Source organism: Podarcis liolepis (genome assembly GCF_965112155.1).
Source record: "Podarcis liolepis genome assembly, chromosome: 10".
Taxonomy (NCBI): domain Eukaryota; kingdom Metazoa; phylum Chordata; class Lepidosauria; order Squamata; family Lacertidae; genus Podarcis; species Podarcis liolepis.
In genome coordinates, this window is record NC_139562.1 from 1,783,994 (window position 1) to 1,809,132 (window position 25,139).

General features: G+C 47.2%; 1 protein-coding gene across 2 annotated transcripts; it reads left to right on the plus strand.

Annotated features, from left to right (window-relative positions):
• Positions 1-20,429: 20,429 nt before the first annotated feature.
• Positions 20,430-24,516, plus strand: LOC310686877 (uncharacterized protein). Of its 2 annotated transcripts, none has more exons than XM_083461341.1 (2): positions 20,430-20,602; positions 22,138-24,516. In XM_083461341.1, exon 2 carries the CDS (start codon positions 22,239-22,241, stop codon positions 23,967-23,969), a length of 1,731 nt encoding a protein of 576 aa, XP_083317467.1. In that variant the 5' UTR covers positions 20,430-20,602; positions 22,138-22,238; the 3' UTR covers positions 23,970-24,516. The 2 variants fall into 2 exon arrangements, with proteins under 2 accessions (XP_083317467.1, XP_083317466.1); XM_083461340.1 differs by having other exon boundaries at positions 20,430-20,597.
• Positions 24,517-25,139: the final 623 nt, after the last annotated feature.

The window sequence follows — 25,139 nt, forward strand, 5'->3', positions numbered from 1 at the left end:
GCATCGCGCACCAATAGCATCCCGAGAAGGCAGAGGAGGAGAGGCTTATGGATTACTTCCGGCAAGGGATACATTCAGTTTTGGACAGCAGCTGAAAGGCCCCCTGACAGCTGGCCCCTGAACAAGGGTCCTAAGAAATCCTCCCTGGCTCCAGGTCCGCTGACCTTGAAAGCCCTAAATGGTCTCAGCCCAGTAGAAGTGAGGTTACTTCTTGGTTGTCGTGACTGCCCTGTGGAACGCCCTCCCACCAGATGTCAAGGAGATAAACCATCATACGACCTCCCTAGACGCCTGAAACGCCTCCCCCGCCCCTTGGATGTTGCAGGAAAGTAAATGAGAATCCCGATGGAGGACAAAGAGGTAAAGGGGTCGCGGGGGGGGAAGGAGAGGGGAGAAAAGTACCCAGAGACCCCTGACAGCTCCCCAAAGCGCCTTCCGTGGGCCCCGTCGGCAGTGATGCAAAGGGGGCTTTTCTCGGCCCCTTAGGCGCCTTGGCAGGGGCGGGCATGGGGCCCTCGCTCAGGCGGTACCCATGAGGACCCCATCGCCCCGTGTCTCCCGCGCAGGCATCCCCGGAGCGCTGGGGGCTCCGTGCAGAGAGAGGTGGGCCACGAACGGGTTAACGGGCAGAAGGAATAGAGACGCCCCTGCCCCTCCCCTGCTTCTCTTGGGGGGGGGCGCCTCCGGCTGGAGAGATGGGGGCGCAGGTGTGGGGTGAGCAGAGCCAAGGGAGCCTCTGGATGCAGGGTAGACTCAGGAGAGAGGGAGGGGGTCAAGGAAGTGGGGGGAGGGAGGGGAGCATCCCTGGGGCAGGGAAGGGCAGCATTGGCGGCGGAGGGGGGGAGAGATAGGAAGGACAGGCTATGGGGGGGGGGTGTCTCCATCGTGGCAGCCGCGGGGGATCTCTGGTAGGACAGCCTTGGCTTCTCCCTCCCGCCCAGGAATGGGCCATCCCTTCAAGGCAACCAGAGGGATCCCTGGAAAGTGGGGGGTCCTGTCCCCCCACCCTTCCTTCCTGCAAGCTCCATCCTCTTCCCACCCCCATAAGCCCCTGCCCTGTCCGGACGCAGCACTTCTGCCCAGTCCAACCATTGGTCCCCTGGAGAGGAGAGGAAATCCCCAGAGGAAGAGGGGAGAGGGGAGGCCTTCTCAGAAGCGGCTCTTGGTTTCCGCAATCCCACCCAGGAAGCAGCCAGAAACCTTTTCCTCTCTCTCAGGCTTCCATCTTTATTGTCTTTTCCACTGAGGATGAGGATAATGTACACCTGTCATCAGAAACAGGGGTGCAGAGTCCATGGAATGGCTCTCAGGATTGATATAGAAGTTGCACCTCAAAAGCATTTCCGTTCCTCTTATTCTTTGTAGGCAATGTCAGAGTGACTGACGAGCTGAGATACAATCCTTCAGCATCCAATGAAAGTGACTGCATGAATCTTCCCAGTCAAAGGACCCGTTTTCATGATAGACAGTGTCTGTGGCTGGAGGCTCTACACACAGGGTGTGCCTGTGGAGGCCAGAGACTGCCAGTATTAGCACAGGTGAGGTGTGTGACCTCCCCAAATTTACAGAATGTATATGAATGAGATTTCCTGGGTGGGATTATAGTTTATGGCAACCCTGTGATTTTCTCCACCCATAACATTTTATGAGCTGATACAGCAATACGAGCTCCAAAATAACTTTAAAAACCCCCACAAGATCATCATCTTCATTGTCGTATTTATACCCCCAGGCCTTAGTTTGCCTCCCCATGATCTAGAGAAAATACCAGCTTTGAATCATACAAACTACCAGAACCTTCTTGAACCGATAGATTAGGAATTATCCCTATACATTAGATCCGTACTTTTCTATGCCTGAAAAAAGCAACCATGACACTGGGAATGTTCAGGGATGCAGGAGAGGATATTTTGTTTGATTATATCCTTTCCAACTTGTGTTAACAAGTTGTACAACTTAGCAGAGTAACATTCCCCATTTTAAACTTACAGCGGATGCGTTTGCTCAGGCTCGCTAAGGCCTCTAAAATAAGTTTCCTTGGTAATTTCCCCATTAGTCCCTCATAAAAAGATAAGACATGACACAGTCTTCTATAAAAGTATAAAAAGAGTTTACTCACACATTCTGTTCACAAATGGATCCCAGAAGGCAGACTTAGGTTACAAAACTTACAAACACCTGGAAACTATCCCATAAGGAGACAGCCCAAGAAAGCATCTTAAGCTAAGCAGATGTTGCTTCTTCGACAAATGTAGTCAGAGAGAGAGTGGCTGACCAGTCCTGCTCTTTTGTTACCTGGGCAGGTGAGGTCGCACCCACCTCTAGTCCCATGCAGAAGAAGTCTGTCCCAGCCTAAGAGAAATCGGAAGTTCCGACTGGCTGGTCCAGACATCCCCTTTTATTTCCACTCTAGGGATGTTGTACTTGACTGTTCTTGTGTTTCACATCCCACAGACACTTTAAAAGTCAGTACCAACAGTTTGAATTGTGCTCGGAAATGCGCTGGGAGCCAGGGAATATACTTTAGAAATAGTGTTATGTGGTCTCAGTGGCTGCTCCCAGTAACTAGTCTAGCTCCCCCATTCTGGATTAGTTGCAGTTTCAGAGTCACCTTCAAAGGTAGTCCCATGTAGAGCAGCTGGCAGTACTCCAAGCAGGAGATAACCAGAGCATGCACCACTCTGGCCAGACAGTCTGCAGGCTGGTAAGTTCTCAGCCTGTGTAGCAGATGGAGCTGCCAGACAGCTGCCCTGAGCACAGAATTGACCTGCGCCTCCATGGACAGCTGGGAGTCCAAAATGACCCCCAGGCTGCACACCTGGTCCTTCAGGGGCACAGTTACCCCATCAGGACCAGAAAGGCTCCCACCCTCCCCCAGGGACAGTATTTCTGACTTGTCAGGATTCAACCTCAATGTGTTACCCACCATCCATCCTCCAACCATCTCCAGACAGCCACACAGGGCATTCACCATCTTCACTAGTTTCAATTTAAAAGAGAGGGAGAGCTGGGCATCATCCACATACTGGTGAACACCCAGCCCAAACCCCCTGATGATCTCTCCCAGTGGCTGCATATAGATAGTAAAAAGCATAGGGGAGAGGAAGGAGCCCTGGGGCAGCCCACAAGTAAGCACCCAGAGGTCTGAAACCACTTTCTGGACATGGCCCAGGAGGAAGGTGTCACGAATTCCTCATGGCGCTTTTTAGCGAAACGCTCAGAGTCCCAGGTTTCTTTTCAGTGCAGTCTTTTTAATGTGTGCTATATACAAGTATTTACAAAAACAGTCCATACAGAGTACCTGCTCCTTTTGGCAAACGAATACTCTCCACCACAGCACCACCACACCTCAGCACAACCACCACAACTTACTGTTGAACAGGCTTTCCTTTTAAAACAGGTGATAGCCAATCACATCCCTGCTGAGTCACTCTGACCCAGCACTTCACAGAGTATTGCATCAGCCTGTCGAAGCCTGCAGACTTACTCAACATCCTGCGAATCCCAACAGAAGGAGGGGGAACCACTGCATAGCAGGGCCCCCAGCTTCCCAAGATTGTCCAGAAGGACACCATGGCCAAAGGTCTCCAAAGCCGCTGAGAGATCCAGCAGAACCAGGAAAGAGCTTCCCCCTCAGCCTCTGGCCCATTGGAGATCATCAAGCAGCACAACCAGGGCAATTTCAGTCCCACGATGAGGCCTGAATCCCCATTGGAAGGATCATGGCGGCAGGAGCTTTCCTCGTCCTGCACCCCCAAAAGCTCCAGCCACAATACGTTTATTAGCTTTCAAGGGCCCACCTGATACACTGTGGTCTTTTCTTAGAAAAACAAATATTTTGAATACCGTACTTTTCGCCCCATAGGACGCAGCAAGTTTTTTTTTTGGGGGGGGGATAAAGAAAAATAATTTTATTTCCCCCCCAGGCGCTTGCGGGGCAGGCAGCGGGGAGAAGCGCTCTTCTCCCCGTCGCCCGTCTGCAGACCAGGTCCGGGGACAGCGGGAAGAGACGCTGCACCTCCCCGCTGTCCCCGGAGCTTGCGGGGCTGGCGGCGGGGAGAAGCACGCGTCTCCCCGCCGTCAGCCTCCAAACCACATCGGGAGACAGCGGGATGGCAGGGTTCCGCCTCTCCGCTGTCCCTCAACCTTGTGGGGCTGGCGCTGCGGCTCCCCTGAAGCCTGGAGAGCGAGAGGGGTCGGTGCACACCGACCCCTCTCGCTCTCCAGGCTTCAGCGAAAGCCTGCATTCGCCCCATAGGATGCACACACATTTCCCCTTCATTTTTGGAGGGGAAAAAGTGCGTCCTATAGGGCGAAAAATACGGTACTTTTACAGTGCTGTATGATGTAAATATGGGACGCGGGTGGCATTGTGGGTTAAACCACAGAGCCTAGGACATGCCAATCAGAAGGTTGGTGGTTCAAATCTCTGCGCCGGGGTGAGCTCCCATTGCTCAGTCATGCTCCTGCCAACCTAGCAGTTCGAAAGTACCTCAAAGTACAAGTAGATAAATAGGTACCGCTCTGGCGGGAAGGTAAACGGCGTTTCCGTGCGCTGCTCTGCTTTGCCAGAAGTGGCTTAGTCATGCTGGCCACACAACCCGGAAGCTGTACACCTGTTCCCTCGGCCAATAAAGTGAGATGAGCACCGCAAACCCAGAGTCAGTCACGAGTGGACCTAATAGTCAGTGGTCTCTTTACCTTTACCTTTATGATGTAAATTTTGTTTCTGTTTCCCTTGTTCCACATCGGAGAGACTTTGATACACAGCTCTGAGCCCATCTCCCCACTTGAAACTGCTGTGTTTGTAGCACTGCCAGCCTGGGCAGGGTGTTTGGGGGTCCTGGGCTGACTGTGCAGGTGATTCATAAAGATCTAGAGGTGGATGGAGGATTATGATGCAGAGGATGGGGAATGTCCAAAGGAACGATGGACCGGAGAAAGAGAGGGCCTGTTCATGGACAGAGAGCAGCTGCCTTTCCTGTGAGGAAACAATGGATTTGAAAAGGCTGTATTCCAAGATCATGCTGCTTTATTAACGATGATTGAGGATTATGAAAGGTGGTGATGCATTACTATCATTTGATGACATTGCTTTTTCATTTCCAAAAATTTGGGAACATGGGGAGGACATGGGAGAATGTAGGAGATGTTGATATAAGAGAAGGGGCTAATGGCGCTTGATGTGCTCTCTTTCCCTTTGTTCTCTTCCTTGAAACCCAAACAGGATTTCCTTTCCTCCCACTCTGAAGAAGGTGATGGAGAAGACATTCAGAATTCCAAGGAATGGGGCACCTTTCGTTTCATGAGGAATAGAAATTAAAATGTGTGAAATGTGGGATATGCTTCATTGAATGAGCACACATAGTTCACATCAATGACTCCAAGAGGGGAGAAAACATTTAAAGGTATGGAGAGTGGGAAAAGTTTCACTGATAGTAGAAAACTTAGAACACATCAGCGGACTCACAAGGGCAAGAAAGGATTCCAATGCAGGGAGTGTGGGAAGAACTTCAGTCAGAGAGGACTCCTCAATATACACCAGCGGACTCACACAGGGGAAAAACCATTTAAATGCATGGAGTGCGGGAAAAGCTTCCGTCAGAGTGGACACTTAAGTGCACATCTACGGACTCACACGGGTGAAAAACCTTTTAAATGCATGGAATGTGGAAAAAGCTTCAGTCGGAGTGGACATTTAAGTTCACATCGACGGACTCACACGGGTGAAAAGCCATATAAATGTATGGAGTGTGGAAAGAGCTTCAGTAAGAGTGGACACCTCAGTAAACATCACCAGACTCACACAGGGGAGAAACCATATGAATGCAGGGAGTGTGGGAAGAGCTTCAGTCAGAATGCAGACCTTAAATTACACCAGCGAACTCACACTGGTGAAAAACCATATAAATGTATGGAGTGTGGAAAGAGCTTCAGTCAGAGTGGTCACCGCAATATGCATCAACGGACTCACACAGGGGAGACACCATTTAAATGTATGGAGTGCGGAAAGAGCTTTAGTGATAGTGGAAACCTTAGAAAACATCAACGGACTCACACAGGGGAAAAACCATTTAAATGTATGGAGTGTGAAAAGAGCTTTAGTGATAGTGGAAGCCTTAGAATACATCAACGGATTCACACAGGGGAGAAACCATATAAATGTATGGAATGTGGAAAGAGCTTCAGTCACGATTCAGGCCTTAGAATACATCAACGGACTCACACAGGGGAGAAACCATATGGATGTATGGAGTGTGGAAAGAGCTTCAGTCGGCTTGGAACCCTTAGAGAACATCAACGGACTCACACAGGGGAGAAACCATTTAAATGCATTGAGTGTGGAAAGAGCTTCAGTTCAAATGGATACCTTAGAACACATCAACGGACTCACACAGGGGAGAAACCATATAAATGTATGGAATGTGGAAAGAGCTTCAGTTACGATTCAGGCCTTAGATCACATCAACGGACACACACAGGGGAGAAACCATAAGAATGCATGGAATGCGGAAAGAGATTCAGTTTCATTGCAATGCTTAGAAGTCATCAGCGGACTCACACAGGGGAGAAACCATTTAGATGCATGAAGTGCGGAAAAAGCTTCAGTCAAAGGGGAAATCTTAGAAAACCTCAGCAGACACACAGGGAAGAAACCATTTAAATGTATGGAGTTTGGAAAGAGCTTCAGTTCGAGTGGAACCGTTGATATACGTCAACAAACTCCCACATGAGAGAAACCCTATAAATGTCAAGTAGACAGAGGTTCAGTCCTAGTGGAAGTCCTACATCAACAGACTCATGGACAGGAAGAACTTTAACAGTTGACCCCCTACAAACCCATCAACCCTCAAAGAGGAGAAGCTGTTTAAAGGGAAAGATTGCAGAAAGTGCTTTAGTTATAATGGAGTGTTTAAGGAACATCTAAGGACTCTCAGAGGGGAGAACCCATTTAGATGTATGGAGTGAGGAAAGTGTTCCTTTCAGAGTTTACCCTTCTTCACAGCAATGAATATTATTATTATTATTATTATTATTATTATTATTATGAACTCAACTCAGTAGAAAATCCATTTTAAAAGCATGTCATGTATTTGAAGTTCTGGTGTTTATACGTAAAATTGTATAGTAATGAAATAATGAAGGTAATGTCTCACACTACTGAGTATAATTTTAGATGTAAGGTACCTTTTGATAGTGAGGTGGAGTTGGTGAATCTGGATTTCTGGTGGTGAGTGAGGATTAGGGCTTGGCATATATTGATCTCATCCTATACCAGTTTCTAGACCACATCGTGATAACCTTTCAAAAACAATGGATATGGCAACACACCACAGATCACAGTGTGTGTTTCTGGGATGCTGATTTGCCTGGAAGCAGCCGGCAGAAAGCTTTGCTTCGTGAAGCCCCTGCAGATTCCGAGTTCCCGACTTCCCTCCCAGGCGACAGGAAGCGACACACACACCTCCATTGCCCTGTGTCCTTCCAGCCTCTTTCCTCCCTTGCTCCTTTCTGCCGGTTTGTGTGCCTGACTTAGATATCCTGTGTGCTGTATTTTTTTACTGCTGAAACTGGATTGGCTTTCAGGAGCTACGTTTTGTGCCTCACTGGGGACCCAGTGAGAACTTTATGCTTTGAAAGCTCAGTAAAGTATAACTGAAGAAGTCCTGCTGCCTCTGTGTGTGTTTTTGACCTCAGTGTGGGACTTGCTCTGCACGTGGCCCCTACCCTGCTGCTACTTGGCTCATGCCCTGGAGTTGCTCTACTCAAGCATGCAAGACGGTTTTTGCACCAAACTCTGTCATCCCCCCACCGCATGATCTCCAGCACTGCTTCTTCACCAGAACTTCATCCCTGCCTCCTAAGCATTCTGAAGAAAACTTATACAGTGGTGCCTCGCAAGACGAAATTAATTCGTTCTGCGAGTTTTTTCGCATTACGAATTTTTCGTCTTGCGAAGCACCTCTTTTAGCAATGCATCCTGGGTATTAACGGTTTTAAGAAAAAGGAAACAAACTTGCAAGACGTTTTCGTCTTGCGAAGCAAGCCCATAGGGAAATTCGTCTTGCGAAGCAACTCAAAAAACGAAAAACTCTTTCGTCTTGCGAGGCATTCGTCTTGCGAGGTACCACTGTAATACTGTAAGTTAATGGGTGATTTCCCCCCGAGCCTAATTTCAAGAGAGCGAAGGAGGGGCTGCAGGTACCAGGAAAGTCTCCTGGGGGCCCCATCTTCACTCATGAACCTCGGGACAATTTACTGCCATCAGCAAATTTTGCCCCCTCCCTGCTGCCTCCTAAGTCTAGATCATTTATGAACAAGTTGAAAAACTACAGGTCCCAGTACTGATCTTGAGGGGACTCCGCTTTCTGCTCCTCTCCATTCAGAGTATTGTCCCTTTCTTAGTATGTGTTCCCCCCTCCCTCCTTCCTTCTGCGCTGCAGAGGGAACCCTGCAGAAAAGATCTGGGGTGAATTTTGCTTCCCCACACATCCAACACTGGTCAGCATTCAGGGAAATGGAAGAGGAAAGCTGGCCACAATCCAAGAGACTGAGGTCAGCAGAAAGCGAAGCAAAGCCGGACTTCCGGAGGCGGCGCGCTCAGCAATGGCGGTCCTCTTCAGCTGCTGAAGAGGGGCTCCGCGGAAAAGGGTCGTGCGCTGCGGCACAGCGACGACCCATCCAGATAAACCACGGGTAGAGTGAGCTCGTGGCCGTGGGGTTCGGCGGGCACCAGAAGCGACCTCGGATACGCAGAAGAGACCCCGTAAGGGGTATCGGAACGTGGAGGGGGTAGCGGTGCTGTGAATCCATCGCTCTTTCCGCGGAAGCGAAGCCGCGCGGCTGCTGCTGACTAGCGCTGACCTTTCTTCCTTCAACAATTGGATCGAAACAACTTACTCGTGAGTAAGAAAACTAAAGCTTTAAATCAGAACTAATTTGGTGAAATTCGGCTGAAAGCGGGAGACGTTAAAAAGGAAGTCAGTCTTCCGGCTCTGCCTAAAGTATCAAGCAAAGACTTTTCTAAAGCGGAAGCATTGAAAGGAGTTCAAAAGAAATTGGAATTTACTTTGCAAACCTGATTTAGACTGCTCTGATTTTAAAAAGAAGTTATAACAGCTTCGTATCTGGATTAAAACTGTGGTCTCTCCTCTTCCCTATCTGTGGATTACAAAGTTTCGAAACCCGGCTCCCGATCTGCCTGGATATAAGTTGTATCGGACTGCGGTAACTGTATATAAATCGCAAAACTAGATTGGGCTATTTTGTATCTGGAAAAGAAAAGGGAACTGTTGCATGCACCTTCGTTAAGAACTACTTCTCTCTGCAGTTAAAATTGAATGTAAGATCCCCCTGTTTTGGATGCTACTTAATTCTTATTTTTTCTCTTTTTCCTCCTTTGTGGGAATTTAATGGCGGAATCTTTCTATTCCTCTCCTCTAAGTTTGCTTTTGGGAGCTCCCTCTACTGGATTATAGAACTAACAGTCTCTGAGAACTGCCGGTTTTCCTTTTGTTGCTTTTTTTGGATGTTTACCCCTTCAGGACTGTTTCCCATGGGATTTACAGTTTGACCTTGAATCCGGGACAGCTGTGGAATGAGTGGCGCATCAAAAACAAGGGCTGGAAGGAAAGCAAAACATTCTGAACTTGTGCAAACAACTCTGCCTGGACAGTTACGCAGATCGTCTGTCCCAATTGTGACAGGTCTGCAAGAAGGACAATTTACACAACCATCTTTTGGGGAGATGGCTGCTGGAGGGATAGATCCTGTCTCTAAAGAAATATTGGATCAACTGGCAGCACTGAATAAGAAAGCTGACGAACAGGCAGCTAGATTTGATGAACAATCTGTTAAATTTGACCAGGTGACAGCTTCCATTAATAAATTGACAGACCAGGTCATTAAAAATACACAGGCAATAAGTGGTATTGAAAAGGTCACAACAGAAAACCGGAAATTAGTTGAAGAAGTGAATACTAAAGCAGATGAAAATAAAAAGAGGATAGAGGAATTAAGAGGGGAGGTGAGGCCACTCAGTAGACAGGTAACGGAACAGCAAGCATACCTGGCCCTGGCAGAATTGAAAAACAGGGAAAATAATCTCAGATCGAGAAATATCCCAGAATTTGAGAAGGAGGACTTGATTGGCTTTTTGACAACAGAAATCTCCAAATTTTGGGGATTGACAGAAGAGAAGGACTTTAAAATAGTCACCGCTTTCAGACTAGGAAGAGTGGTCAAGAAGGATAAACCAAGAGATTGCTTGATCATTTTGAGATCTAAGCAAGAAAAAGACAACATACTCGGCCTACATTTCAAAAATCCACTGGTGATTCAGGGGAAGACGGCAGAAATCTTCAGAGATATACCAAAACAGCTTCTGGATTTAAGAATTACGTATAAGGATTTAGCAAGTCTACTGAGAAACAATAAAATCCCTTATAGGTGGGAATTCCCTCAAGGACTATCTTTTACCTTGAAAGAGAGGAAGGTAAGAATCAGAACAGCGGAGGAGCAAGAAAAGTTTCTAAACGACCACGGGGAGGATCTTCGGAAAGGAGTAGCAGGACCCTGGCCACCTCCTTCGTTTGGCTTCAATCCGGTTCCACCTCCAGGTGAAGAAGATAAAAAAGATCCCCCTGCTGACAAATAAATTGACCCAGGATGTCTCTGCAGCTTCTTAGTTGGAATATTAATGGCGCAAATTCTCCTGAAAGGAGGAAGAAGATTTTTCATATATTAAGAAAAGAACAATTGGACGTTATTTGCCTTCAAGAAACACATGTGACCAGGCTCCACAGGAGAGTACTAATTAACAAGAGACTAGGCCAAGAGTTTATTTCATCAGACAAGGTAAAAAAAAGAGGAGTAGTGATCTATGCAAAGGAGAGCCTGTCACCAAAATTGGTTTTTAAAGATGAACAAGGAAGAATTTTGGCGATTGAAATACAGTCACAAGGAGAAAAATTTTTGATAGTTGGAATATATGCACCAAATGATGGGAAGTCGGAATTTTTCAAGAGGCTGCATGAGACAATGCTGGACCATATTGACTATACAAATATCATTTTGATGGGAGACATGAATGGGGTAGTCTCTACCTATATGGATAAGTCACAAAACCAAAATCTGAACAAAGATGGCAGACTTCCAAAGACTTTTTTTGAACTTACAGACAACATGGACTTGATAGACATTTGGAGAACAAAGAACCCTCTAGGCATGGAGGGAACTTTCTTTTCTGAGGCCCACCTATCATGGACAAGAATAGACCAAATCTGGATATCAAGAGGATTGGCACCCAAGACAAAAAAAGCTGAGATCTGCCCCAAAACCTGCTCCGACCATAATGCTCTAAAAATGGATTTGAGACTTACACCAGCTGGATCCTTCAGATGGAGAATGAATGACCATCTGCTTAGAGATCAGGAGATTGTGAAGAAGGCCCAAAAAACGTTGAAGGACTATTTTGAAATAAACTTGAACACCTCAGTGGAAAAGAAAACAGTCTGGGACGCGAGCAAAGCCGTTATGAGAGGGTTCCTGATACAACAGAACACTATTAAGAAGAAACTCTGGAATGGTAAAAAGGACAAGATTTTGGATAAAATAGGAGATGGAGAAAAAAGATTGAGACTAAACCCAAAATCAAAAGAAGTCTTAAGAGAAATAAAATTCTATCAAATACAATATACAAAATTGATAAATCAAGAAATTGAATGGAAAATTAAACAGATGAAGCAAAGATCATTTGAATCGGTAAATAAATGTGGGAAGCTGCTGGCATGGCAGCTGAAGAAGAGGCAAAAATTGAACTTTGTTACCAATCTGGAGGTTGAAGGAGAATGTATTCAGAAACCAGAAGAAATTAGAAAGTGTTTCCAGAGATACTTTAAAAAGCTATATACTCAAGGACCACAAGCAGAGATGGAAATAAATAACTTTTTAAAGAGTAATGGCCTGCAAAAGTTAACACAAGACAAACAAACAGCCCTGAACTGTAGAATAACACAACAGGAAATTGAAAGAGCCATTCAGAATATGCAAATAGGCAAATCCCCAGGCCCAGACGGGCTTACCTCCAAATACTATAAGACACTGATGGATTATTTGATACAGCCATTAATGGAGGTTTGCAACCAGATTATGGAAGGGAAGGGGGCACCAGAATCGTGGAAAGAAGCATTCATCACCCTGATACCAAAATTGGAATCTGAAAAGACCCAACTTAAAAATTATCGTCCCATCTCACTCCTAAATGTGGATTATAAAATTTTTGCTGATATCTTAGCAAATAGACTGAAAAAAGTTTTGAATGAAGTAATTCATAAGGACCAAGCAGGCTTTCTCCCTGGTAGGCATTTGTCTGACAACACCAGGAACATTATAGATGTTTTGGAGTTACTACAGACAAATATGAATACGAAAGCAGTTTTGATCTTTATAGATGCGGAGAAGGCCTTTGATAATATATCTTGGAAATTTATGAAGAAAAACTTGGAAGGGATGGGAGTGGGAAGGGCGTTTCAAAACGGTATTGAAGCAATCTATTCAGAACAAAAGGCCAAATTGATAGTAAACAGCGTGGTGACAGAGGAGTTTAAAATTGAAAAAGGGACACGACAGGGGTGCCCCTTATCACCCTTGCTATTTATTTCTGTCCTGGAGGTGTTGCTGAACTTGATTAGGAGGGATCAGCTGGTGGAAGGAATACAGGTCGGAGAAAAGCAATATAAACTTAAGGCTTTCGCAGACGATTTGGTTTTGACACTACAGGAGCCAGAAACCAGTACAAAAAGAGCTCTAGAACTAATTTCTGAGTTTGGTCGGGTGGCGGGATTCAAGTTGAACAAACAAAAAACTAAGGTTTTAGCAAAAAATCTGACATCTTTAGAAATAGATGGGTTTCAGAAGGAAACAGAATTAAATGTGGTTACAAAAGTGAAATACCTGGGGGTTAACTTGACTGGGAGAAACTTGAATTTGTTTAAGGATAATTATGAAAAATGCTGGTCAGAAATTAAAAAGGATTTGGAAATTTGGTCAAGATTGAAACTTACCTTGACAGGAAGAATTGCTGCAGTAAAAATGAATGTATTGCCAAGAATGCTGTTTTTGTTTCAAACCCTTCAGATTGTGGACAGGGTGGAATGTTTTGGAAAGTGGCAGAGAGATATCACGAAGTTTGTCTGGCAGGGCAAAAAGCCCCGAATAAAATTTAAGATTTTAACAGATGCAAAAGAAAGAGGGGGGTTTGCCCTGCCGGATCTAAGACTGTATTATGAAGCTGCATCTCTCTGCTGGATGAAAGATTGGTTCCTGCTAGAAAACACTGATGTCCTAGATCTGGAAGGGTTTAGCAATGCTTTTGGGTGGCATGCATATCTTTGGTATGACAAGGCAAAGTCTCATAAACTGTTTAAAAACCATATTGTCAGGAAAGCTCTACTTATTGTCTGGACTAAATACAAGGACTTACTTGAAAGTAAGACCCCGAGGTGGTTATCACCGGTTGAGGCTAAGGCTATAAAATTACGTAATATGGAGAGTGGCTGGTTGAAATATTGTGAGATAATTGAAAGAGATGGTGATACCTGGAGGTTGCAGAGTTTTGAAAAATTGAGAGGAAAGGTGCGAGACTGGTTTCACTATGCCCAAATCTTAGAGACTTTTAAAAAAGATAAAAGAATTGGTTTCCAGGTGGAAAAATCAAAATTAGAAACAGAACTACTTGAACCTAAGACGAAAGTGCTTTCAAGAATGTATAACTTGCTGCTTAAGTGGAATACCCAAGATGAGATAGTCAAATCAGCAATGATAAAATGGGCACAGGACATAGGGTACAACATTATGTCTGAAGACTGGGAAAGGTTGTGGACCACCAGTATGAAATTCACGGCATGTAGTGCCTTAAAGGAAAACATTATGAAAATGGTATACAGGTGGTACATGACCCCAGTCAAGCTTGCAAAGATATATCATTTGTCTGACAATAAATGTTGGAAATGCAAGGAGGTTGAAGGAACTTTCTTTCACCTCTGGTGGACATGCCCGAGGGTGAAGGCTTTTTGGGAAATGATCTATAACGAATTGAAAAAGGTGCTGAAATACACCTTTCACAAGAAACCAGAGGCCTTCCTCCTGGGCATTGTGGGCCAGAGAGTGCCAAAAAAAGATAGAACCTTCTTTTTATATGCAACCACAGCAGCAAGAATCCTTATAGCCAAATATTGGAAGGCACAGGAGTTACCCACGCTGGAAGAATGGCATTCGCAGCTGATCGACTACATGGAACTAGCCGAAATGACAGGCAGAATCCGAGATCTGGGAGAAGAGGCAGTGGAAGAGGACTGGAAAAAATTTAAGGACTATTTACAAAAACACTATAAGTTATATGAATGTTGACAGTTTGCTAAGTACTTTGGAAAAATATGCCTCAGTATTGAAATTGGTAAATGAGAGAATTTAAGTTTAAGATTTAGAAATGCATAAATCATGGATAATATAACTAAATGAAAACACAAAAACAACTGAAATAAGGTATTAATTTGCTGTTTATTTTATTGTAAAGAAAGCAGGGGATGGGGGACGTGGGGAAGTCTGGTTGATTATGAAAATTGATTTGAAAAAGTGAATCTCTTTTTTTCTTTCTTTTTTCTTTTTATAACTTTTTCTCTTTTCTGTAAAAACTGCTTTTGTAGTGTCATTGATGTTGTATTTTTACCCTGGAAAAAAAGCAAATAAAAAAAATTATTATAAAAAAAAGAAAAAAGAAAGCGAAGCAAAGCCTACTCAAAGGGAAACCTCTTCAGCTTCCAGCCCGTCTGCTCCCACCATGGCTGAAGAAGAATTGCCATTTGGGAACGGCACAGCTGAATGGAATCCCCACAATCGCTCCTGCTGGAGGAATAGGGGCACTTAGCCCTATACTCAAAGGTGATGGCCAGTGATAAGGAAAATCCCGGGTTCAGAGGGCCCAGCTCGTTGGGGTGCAAGTCCCCCATGAGTCTGTGAGGTCAGTGAAAGAAGGAAGTTCCAGCCAAGTACCTCGAATTACAAACGGCTCATGTTACAAACGCTTCACATTACAAACTCCGCTAACCTTGAAGAGTTACAGACCTTTGGAACGAATTAAGTTTGTAACTAGAGGTACCACTGTAATCTGGAGCAAACTGGCAATCAGTAGACCACAATCTTTATTGTTGTGCAAGAGATTCCCACACAGAGCAAGAACCCCGAGCCTGGGATGACATCAACCTTTTTAACCCCCCCCCCTTCACCCAGAATACATTTTGAGCAGCATCCTCACTAGTATGTCACAAGTGGGGAGGGGTATCAAAGGGTTAGACAAGTTCAGCAGTTCCTCCTTCTATCAGGTACATCTCCGGACACCTCTCAAGTACCCACCACCCAGAGAACAATAAAACTATCGACATACATCCTTGCCTTCAGGGCTTCTCCTGAGATGGGCTTCCAGAACACCTGGCTTGGCCAGCTGCCTCTGTGGAAGTCTATTGTCGCCCCTTGGTCACTCCCTGGGTGGGGTGAAGTGTACGTGCTCTCATGCTCAGGGGATTATGGCAGGAGGCCCTGTTCTCGCTGCCTACGTGACTATCCGCTTCCAGGGTCATGGAGGAGGGTGAAGCCTAAATTCACCTTAAAATGGCGTTGGAATGGGAAGAATTGGTTAAAGAATGGATATTATATGAATTTGCAAAGTTAGGTATCTTTCCCTGAGCTGTCAAGCTGAAAGGATACATTCAGACACAATCTTTGTAACATTCTAGCAACTTTAGGCAATCGAAACCAAAATGGATACATTTAATATACCTTGCCCATAGTCTGAGCAGCAGGAGGGCGCTGAGACAACCGTGCAAAGGCTGAGCTGAATGGCTGGTTTGCAGAGAGTTTCAGCCGTCTACGGATTCCCCCATTGGCTAGCTGTCAAAACATAGCACTCTTGATTGGTGAGCTTCAGTTATTCATAAATCCCATTCATAAAACACAAAAGTCCGTAAATCCCATTCATAAAATGCAGAGACCGTGTTTTCCTGTATTTAAATGATGTGTGTGTTGTTCTTGTGCGACTGAGGGGAGAGCGGTTTTGGACCCAGGGGATAATGTCAGATGGTAGACACACACACCCTTGTAATTTCCATAACAGCAGGAAGGAATTCCCCCACTCTTGTCACATGCAGCTGGGCTCACTTGCCAGAGCCACCTGGAGATCCTGACGGCAATAGCCATCATACCTGACCACTGGTCTTGCTAGCTCAGGGTGATGGGAGCCGTAGTCCAAAAACCCTCTTCTCCCTGAAGGACAAAGGGGGGTTCACTTGCATCAGAGCGTCAGGTGAGCCCTGCAGGATCAGGCCCAAGGGGCCCCTGTCCTCCCAGGGGCCAAGCAGGGGCCTCTTCTGGGAAGCCCACCGGCAGCACTTGAGCACCAGAGAAGGGGGGCTGCATCCAACTGGGGGGGCACATTTCTTCTAGGGACACGTTTCTGGGGTCCCCAAGGTGCGCCCCAGCCTGGCTCCACTCGGCCAGGGCAGCTGGTTTTGTTTCGCTGCAGGTGAGGCTGCCCCATGCAACGTGGGGCTCTTAGAAGGAACTTCGGGGGGGGGGGCGGAGGGGCTGTGGCACCAAGACCTAAAACACGGAGGGATCTAAGCACGTGGGGTGGGGGAGGGGAGCATTTTGCAATGCAAACCTTGTAGGGGGAAGGGACCCACTTTGCAGCTGGATCGCCGGGATCAGCCCCTCCCCCGCTCTCCTGATCCACGAAAGGAAAAAGGGAGGGGGAAACCTTCCTCTTCCTCTCCCCCCCTCAATTCTTTCCCTCCCCTCCCGGCACATCCTCCTCTCACCCCACAACCCCAGATCCCGCCCCCAAACGTCCCATCCCTTCCTCCTTCTCCTCCTCCAATCCGGCTTCTGCTCCAGGAGTGGGGAGTGTGAGCCCCCTCCCAAACTCTCTGCTTCTCCCGGAAGTGGAGCTTCCACTCCGGATTGCTACTCTGCTACGTAGCTCTAGAGGCGCTTTCGCAAAGGGGAGGGAGGAGGCAGGGGACCCCCCCCCCCCCGTGGATGTTGCAGGAAAGGAGAATCGGGAGCGAGGACAAAGAGGTAAAGGGGTCGCCGGGGGGGGGGAGAGGGGGGTAAGGACCCAGAGACCCCCGCCAGCTCCCCCAAGCGCCTTCCGTGGGGCCTGGATCCCGGCACGCGTGCTGCGAAGGGGCGAATATGGGGCGCCCACCCACGAGGACTCCCTGGGGCGCGGAGAAGTGGGCCAGGAAAGGGTTAAGGGGTGCGGGAGGCCAGTGGCGTAGCGTGGGGGGTGCCAGGGGTGCCAGCCGCACCGGGCGCAACATCTGCGGGGGGCGCGAGTCCAGAGGGAAGGGACAAGTTCCTTCCTCCGCCGGGCTCCCCGCCGCCACCGCCAGCCTTGCGCCTTGGCGCGCGCGCGCCCCCCGCCGCCGCCGCCGCCGCTGCGCTCCACTCACTGCTCGCAGGAGGAGCAGCCGCTGCAGCAGCGCTGACGCCGCCACCGACGCCTGGCCGGGCACGGGCAGCCTCCGCACCCTGACGCCATCCCCTTCCCCCCTTTTTTCCAGAGCTGGGGGAGGGGGAGGTTTTAAAAGGGGGTCTTGCATTGGCGATCCTGCAGCACTTTGGGCCGCACGACGCGAGCGCGCAGCACGGATCAGCCACAACCCCACCCCGTGCATTTCCCGGGGAAAAGTGCTCCGCGTGGGAGGCGCGTTTCCCCTTCATTCCCTCTCGTGCAAATCCTCCTTGGGTTCCCTCCCCCGTCTTTCCTCTCCCTACCTCACAAAAGCCTCACCTCGTCGCCTCCTCGCCTCCGCAGGAGCGTTTCCCTCCGCGGAAGAAGGAGCAGGGCGCTTCTGCAACTTTGGATTGCAACTTCTTGCTTCCCTGGGAAACAGAGCCCGGCCGGGTCAGTTGTCCAGCGGAGGGCCAGTTCCCCCCTCCCTCTCTCTCTCTCTCTCTGCAACCCTTGCGCCCGCCCCCCCCCGTACTATTTGCAATGCAACTTCCGCGCTCCATGCGCTTTCATAGAATCTGTCGAGCTGGAAGGGAGCCGAGGGTCATCTAGTCCCACCCGCTGCAATGCAGTAATACGCCGCTGCCCCCCTACAAGGGATCGAACCTGCAACCTTGGCCTTATCAGCGCCGTGCTCTTAAACTGAGCCATCCGGGCTCCCCTTTACCCCACCTTCTTGCGTGCCTGAACCTGTCCGCGTTTTGCATTCTAACACTTGCAAGCTCCATCCTCCAGCAGTTCCCTGACGCCGGCTGCGCTTCCTTTCAGGCCAATACTTGGCAGCCATAAACTCGCACCGTGTCCAATATCCTATAAAAAGCATTAATCGGAATACCTTGCAACATTTCATCAAAGAAAATTGAGACGCCCTATTCCATAATAATAATAATAGTAATAATTTTATTATTTATACCCTTCCCATCTGACTGGGCTGCCCCAGTCACCTTGGATAAAAATATAATAAAACATGAAACATTAAAAAAAACTTCCCTTCAGATGACTTGTGAAGTTGTAGAGTTACTTATCTCCTTGGCTTGGGGGGTGTCAAATAAAAATAAAAATAAATTATTTATACCCTGCCCATCTGGCTGGGCTTCCCCAGCCACTCTGGGCGGCTTCCAAAAAAATATTAATACGTCAAACATTAAAAGCTTCCCTAAACAGGGCTGCCTTCGGATGTCTTCTAAAAGTCTGGTAGTTGTTCTTCTCTTTGACATCTGGTGGGAGGGCGTTCCACAGGGCAGGTGCCACTACTGAGAAGGCCCTCTGCCTGCTTCCCTGTAACCTCACTTCTTGCAGGGAGGGAACCGCCAGAAGGCCCTCGGCGCTGGATCTCAGTGTCCGGGCAGAATGATGGGGGTGGAGACGCTCCTTCAGGTCTACTGGGCCGAGGCCGTTTAGGGCTTTAAAGGTCAACACCAACACTTTGAATTGTGCTCAGAAACGTACAGGGAGCCAATGTAGGTCTTTCAATGTAACTTCATACATTATTATTATTGTTGTTGTTGTTGTTGTTTAGTCATTTAGTCGTGTCTGACTCTTCGTGACCCCCTGGACCAGAGCACGCCAGGCACTCCTGTCTTCCACTGCTTCCCGCAGTTTGGTCAGACTCATGTTTGTGGCCTCCCCTCCCCATCCAGCTTGGTTTCCCTAGCCACTCGGAAACCCGAACCCTATGGAAATAGGGATGTCAAGGTTGCAGGTTCGATCCCCGCACGGGTCAGCTGCGTGGTCCTGCATCTTTCCTCAGGGCCTGCAAGACAGAGCTGTTCCACCTGGCCTTTGGTTTGGACTCAGTGGGACCCTTATGTCTTCCCTCCCCTTACAGTTTTGATTTGTGCGCTACTTTTAAAACGAGGCTGCTTTTCAAATTGCATTTTAACCTGTATTTTAAATTGGTCCCTCCCATTATGTTTCTATTGTAATTTTACCAGTGTTAGCCGCCCTGAGCCCGGCTCTGGCTGGGGAGGGCGGGGTATAAATAAAATGTATCATCATCATCACCACCACAGGGGGTTGGACTAGATGACCATCGGGTCCCTTCCGACTCTACGATTCTATGATTCTATAAAGTCAAGTGTTACCGGAAAAATCCGAGGGCGCGCTCGCACTCGAGTGCTAAAATCCACGGGTTAGGGGGCGCAAATTACTTGCCTTGCCCCGGGTGCTGACAACCCACGCTACGCCACTGCGGGAGGCGCCTGGATAGAGACCCCCCTGTCCCTCCCCATGTCGTCTTGGGGGGCCCCTCCAAATAGAGATGGGGGCGCATGGCGAAGGGTGAGCCAAGGGGGACTCTGGGTGCAGGGGGCGCCAAGGGCGAAGGTAGCAGGGGGGCACCCCCGGGGCAAGGAAGCACAGCATGGGGGGGGGGAGAGATAGCCCGAGCGGCCGCCTTGGCTTCTCGCTCCCACCCAGGAATCGACCCCCCGCACTTCAAGGCGACCAGAGAGGGATCCCTGGAAAGTGGGGGTCCTGCCTCCCCACCCTTCCTTCCCGCAAACTCCATCCTCTTACTGCCCCACAAGCCCCCATAAGACCCTGCCCTGTCCAGACACAGCCATTCTGCCCAGTCCAACCACTGGTCCCCTGGAGAGGAGAGGAAATCCCGAGAGGAAGAGGGGAGGGGGGAGGCCTTCTCAGAAGTGGCTCTTGGTTTTTGCAATCCCACCCAGGAAGCAGCCAGAAACCTTTTCCTCTCTCTCAGGCTTCCATCTTTATTGTCTTTTCTCCTGAGGATGAGGATAATGTACACCTGTCCTCAGAAACAGGGGTGCAGAGTCCATGGAATGGCTCTCAGGATTGATATGGAAGTTGCACCTCAAAAGCATTTCTGTTCCTCTTATTCTTCATTGGCCATGTCAGAGTGACTGACAAGCTGAGATACAACCCATCAGCATCCGATGACAGCGACTGCATGAATCTTCCCAGTGAAAGGAGCCATTTTCAGGATAGACATTGCCTGTGGCTGGAGGCTCTACACACCGGGTGTGCCTGTGCAGGCCAAAGACTGCCAGTATTAGCACAGGTGAGGTGTGTGTCATTCCCAAATTTACAGACTGTATGTGAATGAGAGTTAGTGGGTGGGATTATAGTTTACGGCAACCCTGTGATTTTCTCCACCCATAACATTTCGTGAGCTGATATTGCAGTACGAATTCCAAAATAACCACAGAAAATCACATGATAATAATAATAGTGCAGTGGTACCTCGGGTTAAGAACTGAATTCGTTCTGGAGGTCCATTCTTAACCTGAAACTGTTCTTAACCTGTGGTACCACTTTAGCTAATGGGGTCTCCTGCTGCCGCCGCACAATTTCTGTTCTCATCCTGGAGCAAAGTTCTTAACCCAAGGTACTATTTCTGGGTTAGCAGACTCTGTAACCTGAAGTGTCTGTAACCTGAGGTACCACTGTAAAAGTTATAGTATTAGTATCTTCCTACAGCCACTCTGGGCAGCTTACAGTACATATAGGTAAAGGTAAAGGGACCCCTGACCATTAGGTCCAGTTGTGACCGACTCTGGGGTTGTGGCGCTCATCTCGCTTTATTGGCCGAGGGAGCCGGCGTACAGCTTCCGGGTCATGTGGCCAGCATGTCTAAGCCGCTTCTGGCGAACCAGAGCAGCGCATGGAAAGACCGTTTCCCTTCCCACCAGAGCGGTACCTACTTACCTACTTGCACTTTGATGTGCTTTTGAACTGCTGCTAGGTTGGCAGGAGCAGGGGCCGAGCAACGGGAGCTCATCCTGTTGCGGGGATTCAAACCACCAACCTTCTGATCTAGACTCTGAGATGTAACCCACAACGCCACCCGTGTCCCTACAGTACATATACAAGACAGTAAAACATCAAACATTAAAAACCTCCTGATACAGCTGTCTTCTAAATGTCGGATGGTTGCCTACTTCCTTGCCCTCTGAAGGGAGGGCATTCCATGGGGCAGGAGGCCCTCTGCCTGGTTCCCTGGAACTTCACTTCTAACAGCAAGGGAACCAGCAGAAGACCCTCAGAGGCAGACCTCTCTGTCCGGACTGAACGATGGGGGTGAAGATGCTCCGTCAGGTCCACAGGGCCGAGGCTGATGAGGGCTTTGGGTTGCAGATCTTGCTCCTCCATAATGATCGATGTATAGTTAGCAGAGTAGGAAAAAACACTCAGAAAAATTTGTTACTGAATACAGATAAACTTAACAGGATCCAAAAAATAGCAAAAATGTAACTCACAGTAAAACCCTGACTTAGCATTCCAAAACAGCACTCAAGTAAGCAACAGCCAAGCAGAGTAGAGTAATATCAGAATAGGAAGTGGGAGCAGGCGCATTTCAATACTGCAATTTATATATAATTCAATGTCAGGGATCATGCTGTGTTATTAAAAATGATTGAGGATTATGAAAGGTTCCTGATGCATTACTACCATTTGACAAAATACCATTTTCATTTCCTAAAAATTGGGAACATGGGTAGGACATGGGAGAATGTAGGAGATGTTGAAATAAGCGAAGGTGGTAATGGCATTTGATGTGCCCTTTTCCCTCTGTTATCTCTTTCCTGAAACCCAAACAGGATTTCCTTTATGCCCACTCTGAAAAAGGTGATGGAGAAGACAGAATTGCAGGGGACAGGGCGCCATTAAAATGTGTGAAATGTGGAATATGCTTCACTGAATGAGCACACATAGTTCATATCAACGAACCCAAAAAGGAAATAACCCATTTAAAGGTATGGAGTGCGGAAAGAGCTTCTCTTTCAATGCAAAACTTAGAACACACCAGCGGACTCACAGAGAGAGAAAACGTTTTAAGTACAGGGAGTGTGGGAAGAACTTCAGTCAGAGTGGAAACCTTAAATTGCACAAACGGACTCACACAGGGGAGAAACCATATGAATGTATGGAGTGTGGAAAGAACTTTAATAATAGTGGAAGCCTTAGAAGACATCAACGGACTCACACAGGAGAGAAACCATATAAATGTATTGAGTGTGGAAAGAGCTTCAGTGATAAAGGAAACCTTAGGAAACATCAACGGACTCACACAGGGGAGAAACCATATAAATGTATCGAGTGTGGAAAGAGCTTTAGTGATAGTGGGAAACTAAGAATACATCAACGGACTCACACAGGGGAGAAACCATATAAATGTATCGAGTGTGGAAAGAGCTTTAGTGATAATGAAAATCTTAGAAGACATCAACGGACTCACACAGGAGAGAAACCATATAAATGTATTGAGTGTGGAAAGAGCTTCAGTGATAAAGGAAACCTTAGGAAACATCAACGGACTCACACAGGGGAGAAACCATATAAATGTATCGAGTGTGGAAAGAGCTTTAGTGATAGTGGGAATCTAAGAATACATCAACGGACTCACACAGGGGAGAAACCATTTAAATGTATCGAGTGTGGAAAGAGCTTTAGTGATAGTGGAACTCTTAGTAAACATCAACGGACTCACACAGGGGAGAAACCATTTAAATGTATGGAGTGTGGAAAGAGCTTTAGTGATAGTGGGAAACTAAGAATACATCAACGGACTCACACAGGGGAGAAACCATATAAATGTATCGAGTGTGGAAAGAGCTTTAGTGATAGTGGAACTCTTAGTAAACATCAACGGACTCACACAGGGGAGAAACCATTTAAATGTATGGAGTGTGAAAAGGACTTCAGTCAGAATGGGCACCTTAGATCCCATCAACGGACCCACACAGGGGAGAAACCATTTCAATGTATCAAGTGTGGAAAGAGCTTTAGTGATAATGAAAATCTTAGAAGACATCAACGGACTCACACAGGAGAGAAACCATATAAATGCATTGAGTGTGGAAAGAGCTTCAGTGATAAAGGAAACCTTAGGAAACATGAACGGACTCACACAGGGGAGAAACCATTTAAATGTATCGAGTGTGGAAATGGATTTAGTGAAAATGGAAGCCTTAGACAACATCAACGGACTCACACAGGGGAGAAACCATTTCAATGTATCGAGTGTGGAAAGAGTTTTAGTGATAGTGGAACTCTTAGTAAACATCAACGGACTCACACAGGGGAGAAACCATATAAATGCATGGAGTGTGGAAAGAGTTTTAGTGATAGTGGAAGCCTTAGACAACATCAACGAACTCACACAGGTGAGAAACCATTTAAATGTATGGAGTGCGGAAAGAGCTTCAGTCAGAGTGCACACCTTAGACAACATCAGCGGACTCACACAGGAGGGAAACCTTTTAAATGTATGGAGTGTGGAAAGAGCTTCAGTTATAGTGGAAACCTGAGAGTACATCAACAGACTCACACAGGGGAGAAACCATTTAAATGTATCGAGTGTGGAAAGAGCTTCAGTCAGAATGGAAATCTTAGAAAACATCAGCAGACACACAGGGTAGAAACCATTTAAAGGTATGGACTGTAAAAGGAGCTTCAGTCAGAGTGGAACCCTAGATTTATGTCAACAAACTCACACAAAAGACAAACCATATAAATGTCAGGAAAGTAGACACAGGTTCAGTCCTAGTGGAATCCTACATCTACAGACTCATGGACAGGAATAACTTTTAACAGTTGACACCCTACAAACCCATCAACCCTCAAAGAGGAGAAGCTGTTTAAAGGGAAAGATTGCAGAAAGTGCTTTAGTTATAATGGAGTGTTTAAGGAACATCTAAGAGCCAGTGTGGTGTAATGGTTAAGAGTGGTAGATTCGTAATCTGGGGAACCATGTTTGCGTCTCCGCTCCTCCACATGCAGCTGCTGGGTGACCTTGGGCCAGTCACACTTCTCTGAATTCTCTCAGCACCACTCACCTCACAGAGGAAGGGAAAGGAGAATGTTAGCCGCTTTGAGACTCCTTCGGGTAGTGATAAAGCGGGATATCAAATCCAAACTCCTCTTCTTCTCAGAGGGGAGAACCCATTTGGATGTATGGAGTGAGAAATGTGTTCCTTTCAGAGTTTACTCTTCTTCACAGCAATGAACTCAACTCAGCAGAAAATCCATCTTAAAAGCATGTCATGTATTTGAGGTTCTGCTGTTTATGTGTAAAACTGCATAGTAATGAAATAATGAAGGTAATGTCTCACTCTAGTGAGTGTAATTTTAGATGTAAGGTACCTTTTGATAGTGAGTGGGAGTTGGTGAATCTGTATTTCTGGTGGTGAGTGAGGATTAGGGCTTGGCATATGTTGATCTCATCCTATACCGGTTTCTAGACCACATTGTGATAACCTTTGGAAAACAATGGATATGGCAATTCACCACGAATCACAGTGTGTGTTTCTGGGATGCCCATTTGCCTGGAAGCAGCCGGCAGAAAGCTTTGTTTTGTGAAGTCCCTGCAGATGCCGAGTTGCTGACTTCCCTCCCAGATGACAGGAAGCGAAAGACACACTTCCATTGCCCTGTGTCCTTCCAGCCTCTTTCCTCCCTTGCTTCCTTTTGCCAGTTTGTGTGCCAGACTTAGATATCTTGTGTGGTGTATTCTTTTACTGCTGAAACTTGATTGGCTCTCAGAAGCAAAGTTTTGTGCCTCACTGGGGACCCAGTGAGAACTGTATGCTTTGAAAGCTCA